The sequence below is a fragment of the Trachypithecus francoisi genome, unplaced genomic scaffold (genome assembly GCF_009764315.1).
Source record: "Trachypithecus francoisi isolate TF-2019V2 unplaced genomic scaffold, Tfra_2.0 Lachesis_group8, whole genome shotgun sequence".
In the NCBI taxonomy this organism is placed as follows: Eukaryota; Metazoa; Chordata; class Mammalia; order Primates; family Cercopithecidae; genus Trachypithecus; species Trachypithecus francoisi.
Genome location: NW_022681473.1, coordinates 12,889,822 through 12,906,295, shown reverse-complemented (window position 1 = coordinate 12,906,295; position 16,474 = coordinate 12,889,822). Strand labels below are relative to the sequence as shown.

Sequence of the window (16,474 nt, the reverse complement as noted above, 5' to 3'; positions counted from 1 at the left end):
TTGCTATGAGTATTTAGTTCAGGCATAGAGCCCCTTTGCAGTCCTGGGATTCCCACAGGGGCTGGCCCAGACTCCCTTGCTGTGCCTCCTAGCTCTCTGTCATCTTCTCTCAGACACCCCAGAAGCAGTGAACAGGGGTTTGGGGAGAGGGCACAGAGGCCCTAGCCGTAGATGACAGCACAGAGAGGAAATGAAACGCGCAACTGCACAGGCTGCCGGGCGAGCTCCTGCCAGGCCCTGCAGACAACCGGCACACACGTTCTCTTCCTGAAGTTGGGGTGGGATCCACGCCATCCCGGAAGGGCAAAGAGTGAAGCACAAAGAGAGATCCAGGGACCACGCCCCAGTCCTTGGTCCATCAGCCCCTCCCTCGGCCACCGCCCTCTCGGCCCACATTCACGGGTCTCCCCATGGCCGCAACACCCAGCCTCACTCTCACATCTACTTCTTGCTGCCAGATCCAGCTCCCATCCTGGCTCAAACGTCCCCATTTGCAGACAGAAAGGGGAGAGGAGAAAATGAAGACAGGGAGAGGGTTCTCTCCTGGGGGAGCAGACACTGCCTCCAGCAAGGAAGTCTGGATGATCTCATCTCCCTCCCCGTCGCTGTCACTACTAGTCATCTAGCCCTGTGGCCCGCTCATGCCAGGCACCCTCCTCACTGCCCTCTGTATCCATTCTTGTGCTTTGCATTCTTTTAAGCAGAGGGGAGGCTGAGGGAGGGGGAAGGCAAGAAGTCACCCCAGAGTGGGGCTGCAGAGGTGGGAGACCCTGAATCCCAGACCCCACTCCTGTCGTCGTGGAGGGCATGTCTGGTGGGAAGGAGGGGGTCTCAGGCACAGCTCTCCTGATGGTCTGTTCACTGCCAGAGGTGGCTCAGAGTCACTGTCTCTGGGAAGTCAGCCTTGGTCTTCCCTCACAGAGAATGAGGTGCCTTTTATAGGGCCTCATGCCCCCAGTGTCGCTGTTCAAACCTCCATCACAGCAGGTACCTCACCATATTGGATTGGGTTACTTATTGATCTCTCCACTAGACAGAGCCCCGCAAGGCCTGTGATACTGTTGTCATATGTGTAGCCCCAGGGTCTAGTGCCAGGCACACAGGGTACTCAATAATTGTCTATTGAACAAAGACTAAATACTGAAGAGCTAGCAGACAGATAGATCTCTGCAGCCTGGTGGCCAGAGTTGTATTTCAGGCAGTAATTTATTTAATCAATTAATCATGCATGCAATATGCATTTATTGAGCCCCTAATGTATACCACACACTTAAAAGCAGATGGGAAAAAATGGAAAAAGGAAGCAAGGAGGAAGATAACATAAAAAGGGAAGCAGGTCAGCTTTACAGAGAATGGAAAGGCAAAAAGAAGGTTGAGTGCCCATTCCTCTTTCTTCCTGCATTGGAATTCTTGTTTCCAGAATCTTCTGTGACAGTGAAACTAGAGAACAAGGAATCTCGGGAGCTAATGCTCTTCATCTCCTCCATCGTTCTGGGAATTCTCCTCCTTGGCTCCCTCATCTTCATAGCCTTCATCCTCTTGAGAATTAAAGGAAAATATGGTAAGTGCAAGGTTCTGGGAGCCACTGCCATCCCAGGGGGATGTGAGCCTCGGCAGAACCCCAGCAGCAGTGGTGTGATCCAGCAGTGGCCACCCAACCCTGACCCTGGGGAACTCCCCATGGTGGAAAGGATTTTCCCAGCATGCACAGCAGTCGTGTACCCACCAGCAGGGAGGACCAGGCTCTGTGCATGTGTGTGCGTGTGTGTGTGTGCGTGCGTGTGCCTGCAAGTGTTGGGGGAATGAGGAGGGTGGTGTCTTGATGAGAACAGAATGGAACCAGGTAGACTGGGAGAGGGCAAAAAAATGACTTGTAAAATTTCTGCCTCCCCTCCCTCAGCCCTCCCTGTAATGGTGAACCACCAGCACCTACCCACCACCATCCCAGCAGGGAGCAATAGCTATCAACCGGTCCCCATCACCATCCCCAAAGAAGGTAGGATGTCCCCCATCCTGGGTGTGGGAGGGCTGGGGAGGACAAGAAGGGTGCACTTTCTGGAAGGTCAGCACTGCTTAGGTCCAAGACGTACACATGGCTAGAGATGAGATCTGGGCCAGCCCACTCACGGTCCTGGGACCTTGAGCAGGCTCAAGTTGTCTTTAGACGTTGAAGGGCAAGTGACTTCCAATTCAGTCACACTAGAACTCTAGAGTTTTGAATTCTGAACAAATACAGGCGGTTTAGATCTTGGTTTTCACAGGAAAACTCTGTTCTGCTTTGCTCTGCTAGTTGGCTGGTAGGCTTGTGACATCATCATCCCTGTCAGCGTCCTGCCCAATTGGCCTTGCAAAGCCCCATCAAGATTCTCCTAGAATGTGGTTTTATTTCATATTTCGTATTTTCTAAGCAAAAAAAAAAAAATTGGGGCCAGGCACAGTGGCTCATGCCTGCAATCCCAGCACTTTGGGAGCCTGAGGTCAGGAGTTGGAGACCAACCTAGCCAACATGGTGAAACCTTGTTTCTACTAAAAATGCAAAAATTAGCGGGGTGGGTGGTGTGCACCTGTAATCCCAGCTACTTGGGAAGCTGAGGCAGGAGAATCGCTTGAACCTGGGAGGCGGAGGTTGCAGTGAGCCGAGATCGCGCGACTGCACTCCAGCCTGGGAGACACAGCAAGACTCTGTCTCAAAAAACAAAAAATAGGCCAGTCATTCATCCTTTATGATATATGGATTTATGCCTCTTGAAAGTCTTGCAGAGGAATTTGAGCTTAATCACCTTGCATTATGAATATATTCAATCACCTTTATGGGAAAGAGTTCAATGACATAAAAACCAATACAAAACTCAGCCAAATATTATAAATATCCTTTGCACAAAGCGTCCATATATTTGAGAAGAGAATGTGAATACAGCATCTAGCACAAGGCTTAGCACAGGGCAGTTGCTCACCGAATAGCACAGTCTAGAGGTTTAGAGCCAGACTGCCAGCTCTGGGCCAGGTAGGAACCTGGCTGTGCCTCAGTTCCCTCCAAGGTAAAATGGGGATGATAATGTACCTACTTCACAGAAGTTATCATGAGGGTTAAATGAGGTAATACTTGTAAGTGTTAGAATAGTGCCTCACATATAGCAAGTACTATGTTAAGCGTTTGCTAAATAAATGTTTAGTTCTCCATATTGGAAATGAATGAAGGCAGCCTAGCAACTTCAGACTGGGTGGTTTGTACAAGATGGGCTACCCAGGCCAGGCACGGTGGTGGATGCCTGTAGTCCTGGCACTTTGGGAGGCAGAGGGGGATGGATCGCTTGAGCCCAGGAGTTTGAGACCAGCCTGGGTAACATCGTGAAAACTGTCTCAATTCAAAAATTAGCTGGATGTGAGGGTGCATGCCTGTGGTCCCAGCTACTTGGGAGACTGAGGTGGGAGGATCACCTGAGCCCAGGAGGTCAATGCTGCAGTGAGCTGTGATGGCACCACTGTACTCCAGCCTGGACAACAGAGTGAGACCCTGTCCTAGAAAAGAAAAAAAAAAAGGGCTACTTGGTGCTCTCCTGCCACTCTGCCTCTCACCTCTGCTGTTCATACACTCTACCATCTCTCCCTATACCTTTCTGCCCACCACTTTGCCATGCCCCCGACTCTGTTCTCTCCCCAGTTTTCATGCTGCCCATCGAGGTCCAGGCCCCGCCCCCTGAGGACTCAGACTCTGGCTCGGACTCAGACTATGAGCACTATGACTTCAGCGCCCAACCTCCTGTGGCCCTGACCACCTTCTACAGTGAGTGCCTGGCTGGGCTCCCGAGGGCCCACCTGCCTGAATCAGGGAGGGGACCCCGAGGGGACCGTCAGTAGTCCCACCTAGTAACCCCTGCATGACGCGGACAGAATCCCCTTGGTTACCCACTGGATTGACTGTAAATGGTCCTACATTGACGTTTTCACAGTTCTTTGTGACCCTGGGGTCATCTCGATGTCTCAGGACATCTCCACTCTGACCTCTCTCTCTCCCATGTTTGTCTCCAGCCATGTAGGGTCTTAAGACCAGGCCTTTGACACTCTAAAGATGGCTTTCTGTGTGAGAAATGGGGGAGTGCAGATGAGAGACACAGTTGGCAGGGGTTCTTGCACGCCCATATCCCTCCGTGTCCCATCCTGCCCTGTCTGACCCCATCAGCCCCACCCACTTCCTTACCTCCACTCTCATGCCAGCTTGTGCCTCATAGCTGGCTCTTTTCTTTGCCTTCTGGGGATAGGAAGAGGAAAGCTAATGCTGAAGGCAGGGCCTGGGCAATGCTGGGAGGTTGGAATAGACCAGCGCGTCCCACACCCTATTGTGGAATCACTTGGGAGCTTGTCAACAATTCCTGAGCCCCTCCCCACACCTAATGTATCAGTCAGGATGAGTTTGGCTGTGTGTGACCGAAGGCTCCAAATGACAGGGTCCTGAGAGGTTGGCGGGGGCCCAGCCCCTTCTTTCTTGCTGCTGTGCCGTCCCTAAGATGTTGCCTTCATCTGCACAATCCAGAATGGCTCATCTCCATGTCCACATCCCAGGCAAGGGCAAGGGAAAGACAGGATGCTGGAGATGGCCACAGCATTCCCGCTCACAACCCAGCACCCAGCACACAAACCCACTAGCTGCAAGAGAGGCAGGGAAATGAAGTCTCTGTCCTGGGGAGCTGTGTCCAGATAAAAGCCAGAATGGATATTGGGGAACAGACAGCTGTCCCTGCCCCGCCTGCTAACCCAGGGCTTCTAGGGGTGGGACACAGATGATTCCACTTCTTCTGGCCTGAGGACCAGTGTTTGGGTGCCATGGGGATGAAGTGTCAAACCTGAGGTTCTGAGCCCAGGCATGTAAGATGCAAGACTAAGAGTCCACAATGCTATAACATTAAAATTAAGAGTCAGTGGTACCAGATTCAAAAGAGCTGACTCCAAGATCCCAGATAATCATATCCTCCAGACTCTATAAATCTGTTTCTGAAACTTGAAGATGTCACAGAGCCTGTGATGCAGTGATTCCAGACCATCTGGGTTTCACTCTAGGAAGGCTTCTTGAAGGAGCAAACATCTGTCCTTCTCCTGCCCAGAGCTGCCAGGTCACAAGGACAGAACCCAGGCTCTTGATACCTCTCTAAGTAGTAGGAGGGACAGCTGGGGCTGGGGGCTGGGAGATTGCGGGGCACTAGAGTTTCTGGCCCCAGGCTAGTTAAACACGTTGGCCCTAGACTGAGGCTAAGGGTCTGTTGGATTGGGATATGAACCTGGAATTTGATGGGAAATGCTAAGCCCTCTCTGCCTCTAGAGTTGTCCTCCCACCCTGTTCAGCCACCCCAGGCCCAAGGAAATCCAGTCCCTTCTCCAGGCTCCTAAATGATGAGGTTGAGCCTTCACCCCTCTCCACCACTGCCTTTGCTTGCAGATTCCCAGCGGCATCGGGTCACAGATGAGGAGGTCCAGCAGAGCAGGTTCCAGATGCCACCCTTGGAGGAAGGTGAGTCAGGTTGGGGAGGGGTGTGAATGGCAGCCCCACCTCCAGACAGTAGCTTAGCTCACCTTGAGACCTTCCAGCAGGAACCTCCCTCAATGAGTCGTTCTGGACTTTAACCAATCCTATAGGCAGTAAGTGCTTTCTGAAGTCTGACTTAAAGTATTCTTGCTGCACTGCTTCTTTTGTCACCATTCTCCATTTCCTGGCTTAGGACTTGAAGAGCTGCATGCCTCCCACATCCCAGCTGCCAACCCTGGACACTGCATTACAGACCCGCCATCCCTGGGTCCTCAGTATCACCCAAGGAGCAACAGTGAGTCGAGCACCTCTTCCGGGGAGGATTACTGCAATAGTCCCAGAAGCAAGCCGCCTCCATGGAACCCCCAGGGGTTTTCTTCAGAGAGAAGTTCCTTCCCGGAGCAGCCCCCAAACTTGGAGCTGGCCAGCACCCAGCCAGCCTTTTCAGGTAAGCTGTGCCTCCCCGGAACCCCATCCCATAGCCAGCCTGGCTGGAGGGGGCATGAAGCTGGGAGCCCTGAGCCAGGCCGAGGTCAGGATTCTACCCAGTCCCACAGCCATTCGCTGTGTGCTGTTGGAGAAGTCTCCCCCCATCTCTGGGCCTTCGCTTTGTCATTTGTCAAGCTAGGGACTTGGCTCTTGTGAGTCACGTGGGCCCCCCAGCTCTGGTAACTTGAGAAGTGGCTGTGTGCTGGCAGAGGGTGACTGGTTCTGGGGGTTTCCAGCAGGGCCCTCGGCTGATGACAGCTCCAGCACCTCGTCCGGGGAGTGGTACCAGAACTTCCAGCCACCACCCCAGCCCCCTTCGGAGGAGCAGTTTGGCTGTCCAGGTGCCAATATCTGGGGAAGGGATTTTGGGAGGGGGACAGAGAGGGACTAGGGAGTAGATGAATGGGGAACTATTGGATGCATTAACTCAAGGGGAAAAGGAGAAAGGAAGGGTGAAAGAAGAGAGGGAAAATAACTTTTTAAAAAACAAAGCAAGGCCAGGCATGGTAGCTCAAGGCTGTAATCCCAGCACAAGGCAGGAAGATTGCTTGAGGCCAGGAGTTTAAGACTAGCCCTGGGAACATAGCAAGACCCAGTATCTACGAAACTAAAAACTAATTATTACCTGAGTGTAGTAGCATGTGCCTATAGTCCTAGCTCCTCAGGAGGCTGGGGTGGGAGGTGTGAGCCCAGGAGATCCAGGCTGCAGTGAGCTATGATCGTATCACTATGGATCATGCCACTGCAGGGTCAGAGCGAGACTCTCTCTCTGCAAAAGAACAAACACAAACACAACAAGAATATGAAGAGGTGGGGAAAATGGATGTGGACGGGATGAAGAAATAGTCAAACAGGTTGCTTTGATAAGTGAGCTTCCTGTTAGTGGAGGCATTCAAGCAGAAGCAGCTGGTTGGCCCCTTGGGGGAGCTGGTGGTAGCAGAGGGGCTCCTAGCATTCAGCCGCCTCCCATGTCGTGCAGTGTGCTATCGTGGAGACCACAGCCCTGAACCAGACAGACGAGGCTCTTCCCTTAGTGCTGATGTCCCAGCCAGGGACATGGCTGGAAGCAAGATGATCAGATGATTTCATGCAGCATCCCACGGGGATAGTGATGTGGAGCCAGACCCACTCAGCTCTGTCCCGCAGGGCAGCAGGGGCAATGACTGGGTCTCCCACTAACCTGGGCCTCTCTGCCCACAGCGTCCCCCAGCCCTCAGCCTGACTCCACCGACAACGATGACTATGATGACATCGGCGCAGCCTAGGCCGGGCCAGCCGAGGCTCCTGGGGTGGCTCCGACCCTCTGGCCTCCTGCTCTACCTACTCCCTTTCCCCTTCCCCACCCTCCCAGCTCACCTCCCCATGGGGCTGAGAGTCCTCTCTTGGAGAGATGGAAGGAAACGTCACACCTTGTACCCCTCAGTCTCCATCCATCAAGCCAAACCTGCTGGCACTGCTCTCCCCCGGCCCCAGGGAGGATGCTGCCTCCAACCGGTATGAGCCCTCTGTCTCGGGGATGAACAGGCAGAGTCTGGGCTACCTCTCGGCAGCGGGTGGAGGAGAGTTGGGGAGCTGGACTGGATGACTCTGGAGGCTCCTTCCAAACGTCAAGTGTCCGACGCTTTGATCCCCTGAGTTTCTGACACTTCAGGGCCCAGAAGTCCTGGGAGGGGCAAAACTGGGCCCCCATGCCAGTGCTGCTGCAGGAGGACCCACGCACAAGGGGCTGCTGGGCTATTGTCACTGATAGGTGACAACACCTATCAGTGTTGGGACAGGGTATCACACCAGCTGTCCCAGGCTTTGCTTGCAGTGGTAACTGCACCTGGGCAGGGAATACAGCCTTCCTGGGCACAACCAGCTGACAATGACAGGTTGACTGTGTACCCCCAACTAAGGAACTGGGGCCCAAGGCCAGTCCTGCCCCAGAGACACTCCAAGTCCACCAGCGGCACAGACCAGTTCTGCAGTGACTGTCCCTGGACAATGGGTCTTTATTCTGAGTTTCCTATGGTTTACAAAGAAGGTCCCAGGCCAGCCCTACCACAGACCCCAGAGATAGGGGCCCAGTCCCCATGGGGGCAGGAGCATAGAGATGTCTTCCAGGAAGGGGCTCAGAAGCTGCACTAGGCCCTGAGTCCCTATGTGTCTTCTCGAATTGATGAGGATGCTCCTGGGAGCGATGCATGAATACGCAGTGTTGTACTCAGGGCTGCAAATGTCTCCATGCAGCCCCCAGAGAGAGGTCCACGGGCTCAGACCAGGCTTTGTTGTCCTGCTCTGAGTATCCTGAGATTAAACTGAATTGCTGAATGAAACCAGGGCATGGAATGACAATTTCTTAAACGGCATAGAACCCATGCTGCATGTGTGTGAGGCATGTATGTGCATGCATGTGTGTGTGTGCGTGGCATATGTTGGATACAAATGAGACAAAGAGTTGAGCTCAAATCCTTTATTTGGGAAGTAATCCCAGGGAGCAGCAGGAAGAAAAAGAGGGAAGGAAGGAAGACAATGTTCATGAACAGGTTGCTATTATGGGCAGCCAGGGCTCGATGGTGCTGGGGACCTCTGGGAGACACACCTCAGAATTGTCCCACCAAGGGGGCAGGGAGCTGGGATATTGACCCGCCCTCTCTGCCTGTCATTGGTTGAGGAGCATTAACCCCCAGCCCCAGCACTACCGAGCTGCCTGTGAGTGAGCTGAGCGCATGTTGTGTCCAGAGAAGCCACAGGCAGAGAGAGGGTCAGAGGCACATGCTATAAGGAGCCATCTTCCATGGGAATGGTCCAGGAAGAGCACCAACAGCAACTGCTCCATGTGCAGAGCGTGTGTGTGTGTGTGTGCGTGCGTGTGCGCGCGCATGGGGGAGAAGTCAGGTTGGGGCAATGGCGGGGGCAACTCTATCTGTTTAGGTGGAAATGCTGGGGAAATGGAAAACCCACTGTGGCTCAGTGCCATAAAAATCACTGGGGAGTCCAGGCACAGTGGTTCACACCTGTAATCTCAGCATTTTTGGAGGCCACGTCAGGAGGATCACTTTAACCCAGAAGTTCGAGACCAGCCTGGGCAACATAGTGAGACCCCATCTCTACCAAAAAATGAATAAAAATTGAAAATCATCCACGTGTGGTGGTACACACCTGTAGTCCCAGCCACTTGGGAGGCTGAAGCAGGGAGGGAAATTGAGCCCAGGAAGTTGAGGCTGCAGTGAGCCATGATCACATCACTGCACTCCAGCCTGGGTGAGAGTGAGACTCTGTCTCAAAGACATTTTTTTAATACTGGGGATAGGAAAACAATCTGACAGACTCAGAGGCAGAGTCTATGAGAACTCAACCTCATTGCCTCCCTGGGCTGCTCCACAGCGGCCCTGGGCTCAGTGGCAGGGGTTACTGCGCTGAATGAGTTCCCGCCTGAGCCCCCAAAAGCTTCAAAGGTAGGATAATTCCAGGGAGTTTTATGCTTAGAGTTGCCCGGCAAAGGACTGCACCACCCCAGAAGGAGGTGGGGATGAGGCTGGAGGAGCTGGAGGGGACTGGAGCGGATCCGCACAGAGGAATCGGCATTTCCTCCAGTCCTCTGCCCACTCAGGGCTGTGACTTTCGCCCTGCTGCCATGGCCAGTGCCCAGCTCTGCCTACAGGGTGAGGGTTGGGGCTCAGGTTTTCTCAGAGCCCTCCCAGGAGGGGCGGGTGATGAAGGAGGTGGGACTGTGGGGCTAGGAGGAGCCTGCTTTCCATTTACCTGTCCCAGAGGTAGAGAGAAAGCTGCGCTCCCCAGGGCAACCGTCACAGGATGTGGCTGGCAGTGATGGGCCCCCTCCTCGGGCCTTCTGAACCCACCCCAGGGTGGCGGGGGATTCCTAGGGGAGGAGCCACTGCTGGGGTAGGTGGGGCAGACTCAGCGGCAAGGGGCTTGTGAATGCCTGGGTTCAGCTCCCTACTCCACCCATCCTGGCTGTGTGACCTCAGGCAAACCACTCAACATCTCTGAGCCTTTGTTTGCTGTAAGTTGGTCTGTAGAATGTGTGGGCAGTAGTGGGTAGCTCGCAGGGGGTGGTGAGGGTTAGAGGGTTGGCAGTAAATGCCCCCGTCATTGGTAGATTAATCACTGCAGGTAAGAGCACTCCTTAAAAGGAGAAAGGGGAAGCGAGGAGACACTCAGCAGTGCCTGGGGTCTCCAGTGTGTTCGTGCTGGGGGTAGGGCAGGGCAGGGGCTGGGGGAACATGGAGAACGTCTTGTCCCACTTTCATTTTACAGTGAGGACAGTGAGACCTAGGGTGGGAAAGGACCTGTCCAAGGCCACTGAGAGTTAGTAACAGAGTCACAATTCAATCTTTCCCCACCCTATGCCCACCCCAGCTCACACAGGGAGATGGCAACGCCTTCTGAGTCACCCCCATTTCTCCAGCCTCCCCGGAGCTGCCTCTCTCATCCCAGCACTCCCACCCAGGCCCCCCACCCCCCACCCCCACAGTCTCAGAGAAACTGGGAAGCTCTGCCCCAGCCCTGGGCAGTCTGGAGACAGCATCACACACAGTAGGAGGCTGATCCCAGCTGGCCCCTGTCTCTCTGTCTCCCAGGAACTCAGACCTGGGACCTGCTCCTTATTGAGCCAACATGGGCCAGGCCTGTGCTGGGACTGAGAAAGCTGAGGTGACTGACAGCCAGGCTCTGACCTGAAGGAGCACCAGCCTGCCAGGGAAGTCGCAAACATAAGCAGGTGGCTTCCCCTCCACTCCTGGGAGACCTCGTTATAATATGCCTCAAGGATCTGGGAGAGGAAACGCAAAGAGGCTCAGTGGACTTGGCAACAGAACCGAGTGGTTTCAGAAACATTGGCGTAGGGGGAAGGGCTGTCCCGGAATGGAAGCACCCAGCAATTTGACTGACAGCTCTGCAAGCTCAGGCAGAGAGTGATGCACAGGGAATTCCTGGGAAGCTGACGCCTGGGAAGCTGTGGAGGATGAATAGGAGTGAACCATGGACGTGGAGAGGGAAGAGCATTCCAGGCCGAGGGAATGACACGAGCAAAGACAGAGCAAGAGACTACACAGCTTGCGAGGTCAAGGGAGGTCCAGCTTGAGAGGAGATGAGGCTGGGGATGGTCGAGTCTCACAACCCCATTTCATGGGTGAGAAAATTGAGGCCCAGAGAGGTTAAGTAAAATACCAAGGTCACACAGCTAAATAATGACAGTGCTGGGACTTAAATACAGCCTAGCTTTAGAGTCTGAGTGTTAATCATGACCCTTCCAGTGTCCCTGTGCCACCACAGCCACACGGCTGGGCATTACCAGAGCCCCGACCTAGAATCTGGAGACACCGGCCTGTCTACCCACCAACAGCACAGGCACTGGCTGCATTCTGGGATGTGGGGTTCGGGAATGTAAAATCAACACTATCAGAGCACCCTTATAGAGCCAGCTCTGTGCTGAGCTCTGGGAGGCACAGAAAGGACTGGAGCCTGGCCCTTGCCCTTGGGGAGTTTACAGGACCTGGGGCAGAGAGAGACCAGTAACTGTCATTCATCACCATGGTGATGATGATGGTGGGTAGCATTTACCATGTGCCAGGCATGTGTTGTGTCATGCAATCCTCATAAGGGCACTCTAAGAAGGTATTATTCTCCCTAATTTGTAAATAGGGCAACCGAAGCCCAGAGAGGTTAGGTGACTAGCCAGAAGCCACACAGCTTGGCAGGTAGCACAACTTTTCCACCTAATGCCAAAGCCCCAACGTGAAAACACCACGCTGCACAGCCAGGGCTCATCATGAGCATGTTTAACCCCATGAACTTAAGTGTGTGCTCAGCAGCAAAGAGAAAGACAAGAGGCAACCCAGCCCACTATTTCCCTTGGTTGAACAAACACCCAGGAGGAGACAGACAGGCGCTGTGGACCCTCCGTTCCCTCAGATCCTGGAAACTGTTCATCCTGTGGGTACCTTGCCACACGGGGTGAGATTTTAGCTGCTGGGGATTCATTTTTCATACATGGTGGGTCTGAAACAAAGCCCACCATTTCAACGAGCTGCTCTAATGCTGCTGGAAAACATCTGGTTTGGAGCCAGAGCAGGGCAGACTCACGTACAGGTGTCTTCCTAAGTGACTGTTCTTTCCTTTCCCTCACTCTCTCTCTCCCTGTCTGCCCTCCTCCCTACCTTTCTCCCTCTTTCCCTCTTTATCTCCCTCCCTCCCCACCCTCCCTCCCTCCATCCCTTCTTTCCTTCCTTCCTCCCTTCCTTCTCTTTCTCTCTCTTTTCTTCTTTTCTTTTCTTTCTTTTTTTTGAGATGGAGTCTTGCTCTGTTACCCATGCTGGAGTGCAATGGCACAGTCTCATCTCACTGCGACCTCTGCCTCCCAGGTTCAAGCAATTCTCCTGCCTCAGCTTCCCGAGTAACTGGGATTACAGGCACACGTCACCATGCCCAGCTAATTTTTGTAATTTTAGTGGAGATAGGGTTTCATCATGTTGGCCAGACTGGTCTTGAACTCCTGACCTCAAGTGATCATCCTGCCTAGGCCTCCCAAAGTGCTGGGATTACAGGCGTGAGCCACTGTGCTGGGCCCTTTCTTTTTTTAAAATGGGAAATACCTTAGCGTCATTAAAACTCCAACAACATGAATTCATACCATTAAAATCTTGCCCCCATCACCCTGCCCCTTCCTCCCCACCTGGCCCACCCCAGGTAAACACAATTGTGTCTCTGATGTAGAAACAAGCAGATGTGAACCCCTCTTGCTGCCTACCCCTTCGTATACAGAAATGACATCCAGGCACCCTCTTGGGCTCCTTGCTTCTTTTTTACTTCTCTAGTATCCCACAGAACGTTCCTAAGGGCAGAGTGATGCTACCCGTATTTGAGTTTTCTCCCACATGCTGTCCAAGCAGATACCTTTTGCCTCACGTAGGACTCCACCACACCGCTACAGAGGCTGTGTGGACAGAGAGGAAGGAGCCACTAACTCTGCCAGGGTTTATTGGGAAAAGCATGACAAAAGAGGGAACAATCAAGTCGGCCATTGAAGGATGCATAGGAGTTTGCTGGATGGAAGAGTGAAGGATGTTCTCAGTAGCAACATGTGCCAGTATGGTGCATGCTGCCTGAAGCCCAGGGAAAAGGGGGTGCGCAGGTGGGAAAGACCATGGGGAGCATCTCCAAGGGTCTTGTGTAACTTGACCCTTGTCATTGTCTTAAAAGTGTTGGGAGTCGCAAGCAGTTTCTAAGGAAGGGAAGTGATCCGATGAGATGGATGCTCTAGAAGGGTTGCCGCTATGAAGTGGAGGGAAGTTTGACGGGGCTGGGGCCTGAAGGAAGGGAAGCCAGTAGGGGGGTGGGGGGTGGTTAGCATTGGGAGATAAGAAGACGGAACGAGTTGGAGAAGGATTCAGGACCTGGAGAGTGATCAGAAACATGGGAGACGATTCTCCAACGCAGCAGCCTCCAGCCATGATGACAATATGACAGTGACATTAATGATAGCTTCGATTCCTGAGTGCACACTCAGAACCTGGGCATCAGGCACTGTTCTGAGCACAGGTACTGACTCATTTATGCTCCCAACAGCCCCACAAGAACCAGCACCATCCCCATCTTTGTTTTTTTTTTTTTTTTTTTTTTTTTTTTTGAGACAGAGTCTCGCTCTGTCGCCCGGGCTGGAGTGCAGTGGCCGGATCTCAGCTCACTACAAGCTCCGCCTCCCGGGTTTACGCCATTCTCCTGCCTCAGCCTCCCGAGTAGCTGGGACTACAGGCGCCCGCCACCTCGCCCGGCTAGTTTTTTTTTTTATTTTTAGTAGAGACGGGGTTTCACCGTGTTAGCCAGGATGGTCTCGATCTCCTGACCTCGTGATCCGCCCGTCTCAGCCTCCCAAAGTGCTGGGATTACAGGCTTGAGCCACCGCGCCCGGCCTTTCCTTCCATCCCCATCTTATGACTGAGGACACTGAGGCTCAAGAAGGTTCAGAGTTTTTCCCAGGGCTATCAGCTGGTCATGGTGTGGCCGGGCCCTGGTTGCCGCTGCCCACGCCCTCCTCCTTCCCATGTGAAGCTACGATCCATGCTGAAGTCTCATTTCTGCGCCTCCCAATGCCCAACTGGAACCACACACAGTTCTTCAGGCCCCACAATTAATTGGCATCCTCCAGACATCTGAGAGAGCCCGAGGGGACCAGGTCAGGAGCACGCTCTGTCAGGATTATGCCACCAGGACCCACATGGCTATGGCTCCGAGGCTCTGAGGCCCCTCCCAGGGAGCACAGGTACGGGCTTTCCTTCCTTGGCAGGGCATCACCTGCTAGTCCCTAACCTTGTCCCCTGGAAACCTCACCTCCGACGTACACCTGTCCATCCCCCACCCCTCGCTATCGCCCCATCTGCAGTTTCCACTTCCGCCCCCTCAAAGACCCTCTTGACAGTTCTGGTGAATGAACAGAGCGGCTGGAGCCTGTGTGGCCGCCTGGCGTGGACCTCTCTTGGCCGCTGTCCCAGGCCCCTGTCCTCGCTTCGTTAGGATGGGATGGAGTCTCCAGAGCAGGGAGGCGCCGGGGAGCCCCAGGGAAGGGATGGGTTGAAAGAAGCCTCAGTGGAAAGTTCATCTACTACCACATCCTTCAGCTGTTTACCAGTTTGACGGAGTTCTGGCATCCTGACATGAAAAGAGGCTCACCTCTTACCAACATCATCGAGGAAGGACCGAAATAGCAACAAAGGGAGACAAAGGAGCAGGGCGGGGGGTGGGGGATGGGGGGAGAGAGTCATGAGACAGAGAGGAAAAGAGGAAGACAGAGGGAGAGAGCGGTGTGTCTGAGCAGACAGTGGAAGGCAGGAGCAGCCAGACAAAGCCTTTGTCTTCCCTGGCCCCGAACCCTGCACTTGCTGGACCCCTTACACTGTGGCCTCAGTTAATAATTCTCAACACCTCCCAGAGCCTTAAAGTCTCCTAATGGCTGTTACCTTCCCCACGAGAAAAGTGAAGAAGCCCAGAGAAGTCATGGGACTAGTTCAAGGTCACCCAACTAGGACCAGGGGAGCCAGGTTCACAGCCCGTCGGTGCAGCTACCCAGGGCGAGCAGGAGGGAGGAGAGGAGAGAAGATGGAAAGGTGACAGGCTAGAGGGGGAGAGGCTGGGCGGGAGACCATGACACATTCTTTCCTGGGGAAGGTTCCCCACCCCCTCCGCAGAGGACCCCGGCCCTATCCTGGCTGAGGGCTGGTGCCCCCTCCCTGGCTCCCTTCCCCCAGCCCCTCCCACCTGCCCAGTCACCCACCAAGTGCAGGAGGAGGGGGAGGGGAGGGAGTGGTCCCCAGGGCCATGGGCTCTGGCTGAGATTCATTTTCCTTCAAGCCCCCTGCTCACAAACAGCCCCTCTGCCTGCAGGGTCTCCTGCCTCCCCTAACCGCGCTGAGCCCAACCAGGCCCACATTCACTGCCTCCTCTCCGTTCTTCCACACAGTGGGGAGATAAAATGATCCTCATCCAGACACTCACAAACACATTCTCCTCCATGGCCTCCAGGCCACACACACAGCTCTCCCTAGAAACACCAGCACTGGGCCTATGGGGCTCCGCTTCCCTCCCATGGCCTCCCCTCTGGGGTGACCATCCCTCCCTCCAGGCCTGCCTCTCTCCCCTGGTTTCGAGGCAGGTGAAGGCTGTTTCTTATCTAAGGATGAGATACTAAAATAACTGAGGTCAGTAGCCCCCTCAATTTTTCTGCATAGCCAAGCAATACCCTTCATCGCATCGCTCTGACAGTCACCCTCTTTTCCCCCTTCTGTGGCCAGTGCCGTGACTTCCTGCAGTCTGCTCCGCGTTTGCTGCCCTCACCTGCATCCCTCCCACCTTCTTGGCAACCTGAAGAGTAGGTGGGTGCATCCTGTGTGTGGCAGGAGAGACTCGGCACACGCTAGAGGTGCACAGCCCCAGACGCACGTCTGTCCCTGCAGGACCCCCTCAGCTCGTGCCCACGCTCACCCTCTGACAAGAACAACCCATCCTGTGAAAGAGCTCTTCTGTGGTCCAGGGCCAGGCAAGGCCACCCACCATGGCCTTTTGTCCCTAGGCCACCTACCCTGGGGATAATTAGTGCACGGCTGGAAGTAGCCAAGTCCTCCTGGTAATGTCAAAGCCCCTCTAGCTGTGGGGACCCCTCTGAAGTATAGGGGTGATGGCGGTAGCATTAACCCTGGAGCTCTGCCCAGTAGAAACCTCAAGATCTCCTCCCTCCCTTCCTGTTCCAGGAAACTCACCCCTTCTGCCCATACTCAAGTCTCCCTACTGCTTTCTCAAGCTCTCTTCTCCATTCCTGATTTTATGGTTCCTTCCTTCCTTCCTTCCTTCCTTCCTTTCTCTCTCTCTTTCTTTCTTTCTCTCTCTCCCTCTCTCTCTCTCTCTCCTCTCTCTCTCTCTCCTCTCTCTCTCTCTCTCTCTCTTTCTTTCTTAGCCAGGGTCTTGCTCTGT

At 54.1% G+C, this 16,474-nt stretch overlaps 1 protein-coding gene and 1 long non-coding RNA gene across 4 annotated transcripts in view; one reads left to right on the top strand and one right to left on the bottom strand.

The window, feature by feature from the left end:
• The window catches only part of CD6 (CD6 molecule), a 49,496-nt gene extending 41,171 nt beyond the window's left edge, over positions 1-8,325 (top strand). Inside the window, exons 7-13 of one of the 3 annotated variants that reach the window (XM_033207554.1) lie at positions 1,421-1,561; positions 1,901-1,996; positions 3,662-3,784; positions 5,432-5,503; positions 5,712-5,966; positions 6,247-6,348; positions 7,208-8,325. In XM_033207554.1, the coding sequence (XP_033063445.1) occupies positions 1,421-1,561; positions 1,901-1,996; positions 3,662-3,784; positions 5,432-5,503; positions 5,712-5,966; positions 6,247-6,348; positions 7,208-7,272 (854 nt within the window). In that variant the 3' untranslated portion in view covers positions 7,273-8,325. Of the gene's footprint in view, positions 1-1,420; positions 1,562-1,900; positions 1,997-3,661; positions 3,785-5,431; positions 5,504-5,711; positions 5,967-6,243; positions 6,349-7,207 lie in introns of all 3 variants that reach the window. The other 2 variants (XM_033207553.1, XM_033207556.1) reach the window with 2 other exon arrangements.
• LOC117081506 lies at positions 1,188-6,696 on the bottom strand. Its single transcript, XR_004436180.1, has 2 exons — positions 6,633-6,696; positions 1,188-1,538 (listed from the first exon to the last, which is right to left on the bottom strand). It is a non-coding gene; the product is annotated as an uncharacterized LOC117081506 (long non-coding RNA).
• Positions 8,326-16,474: the final 8,149 nt, after the last annotated feature.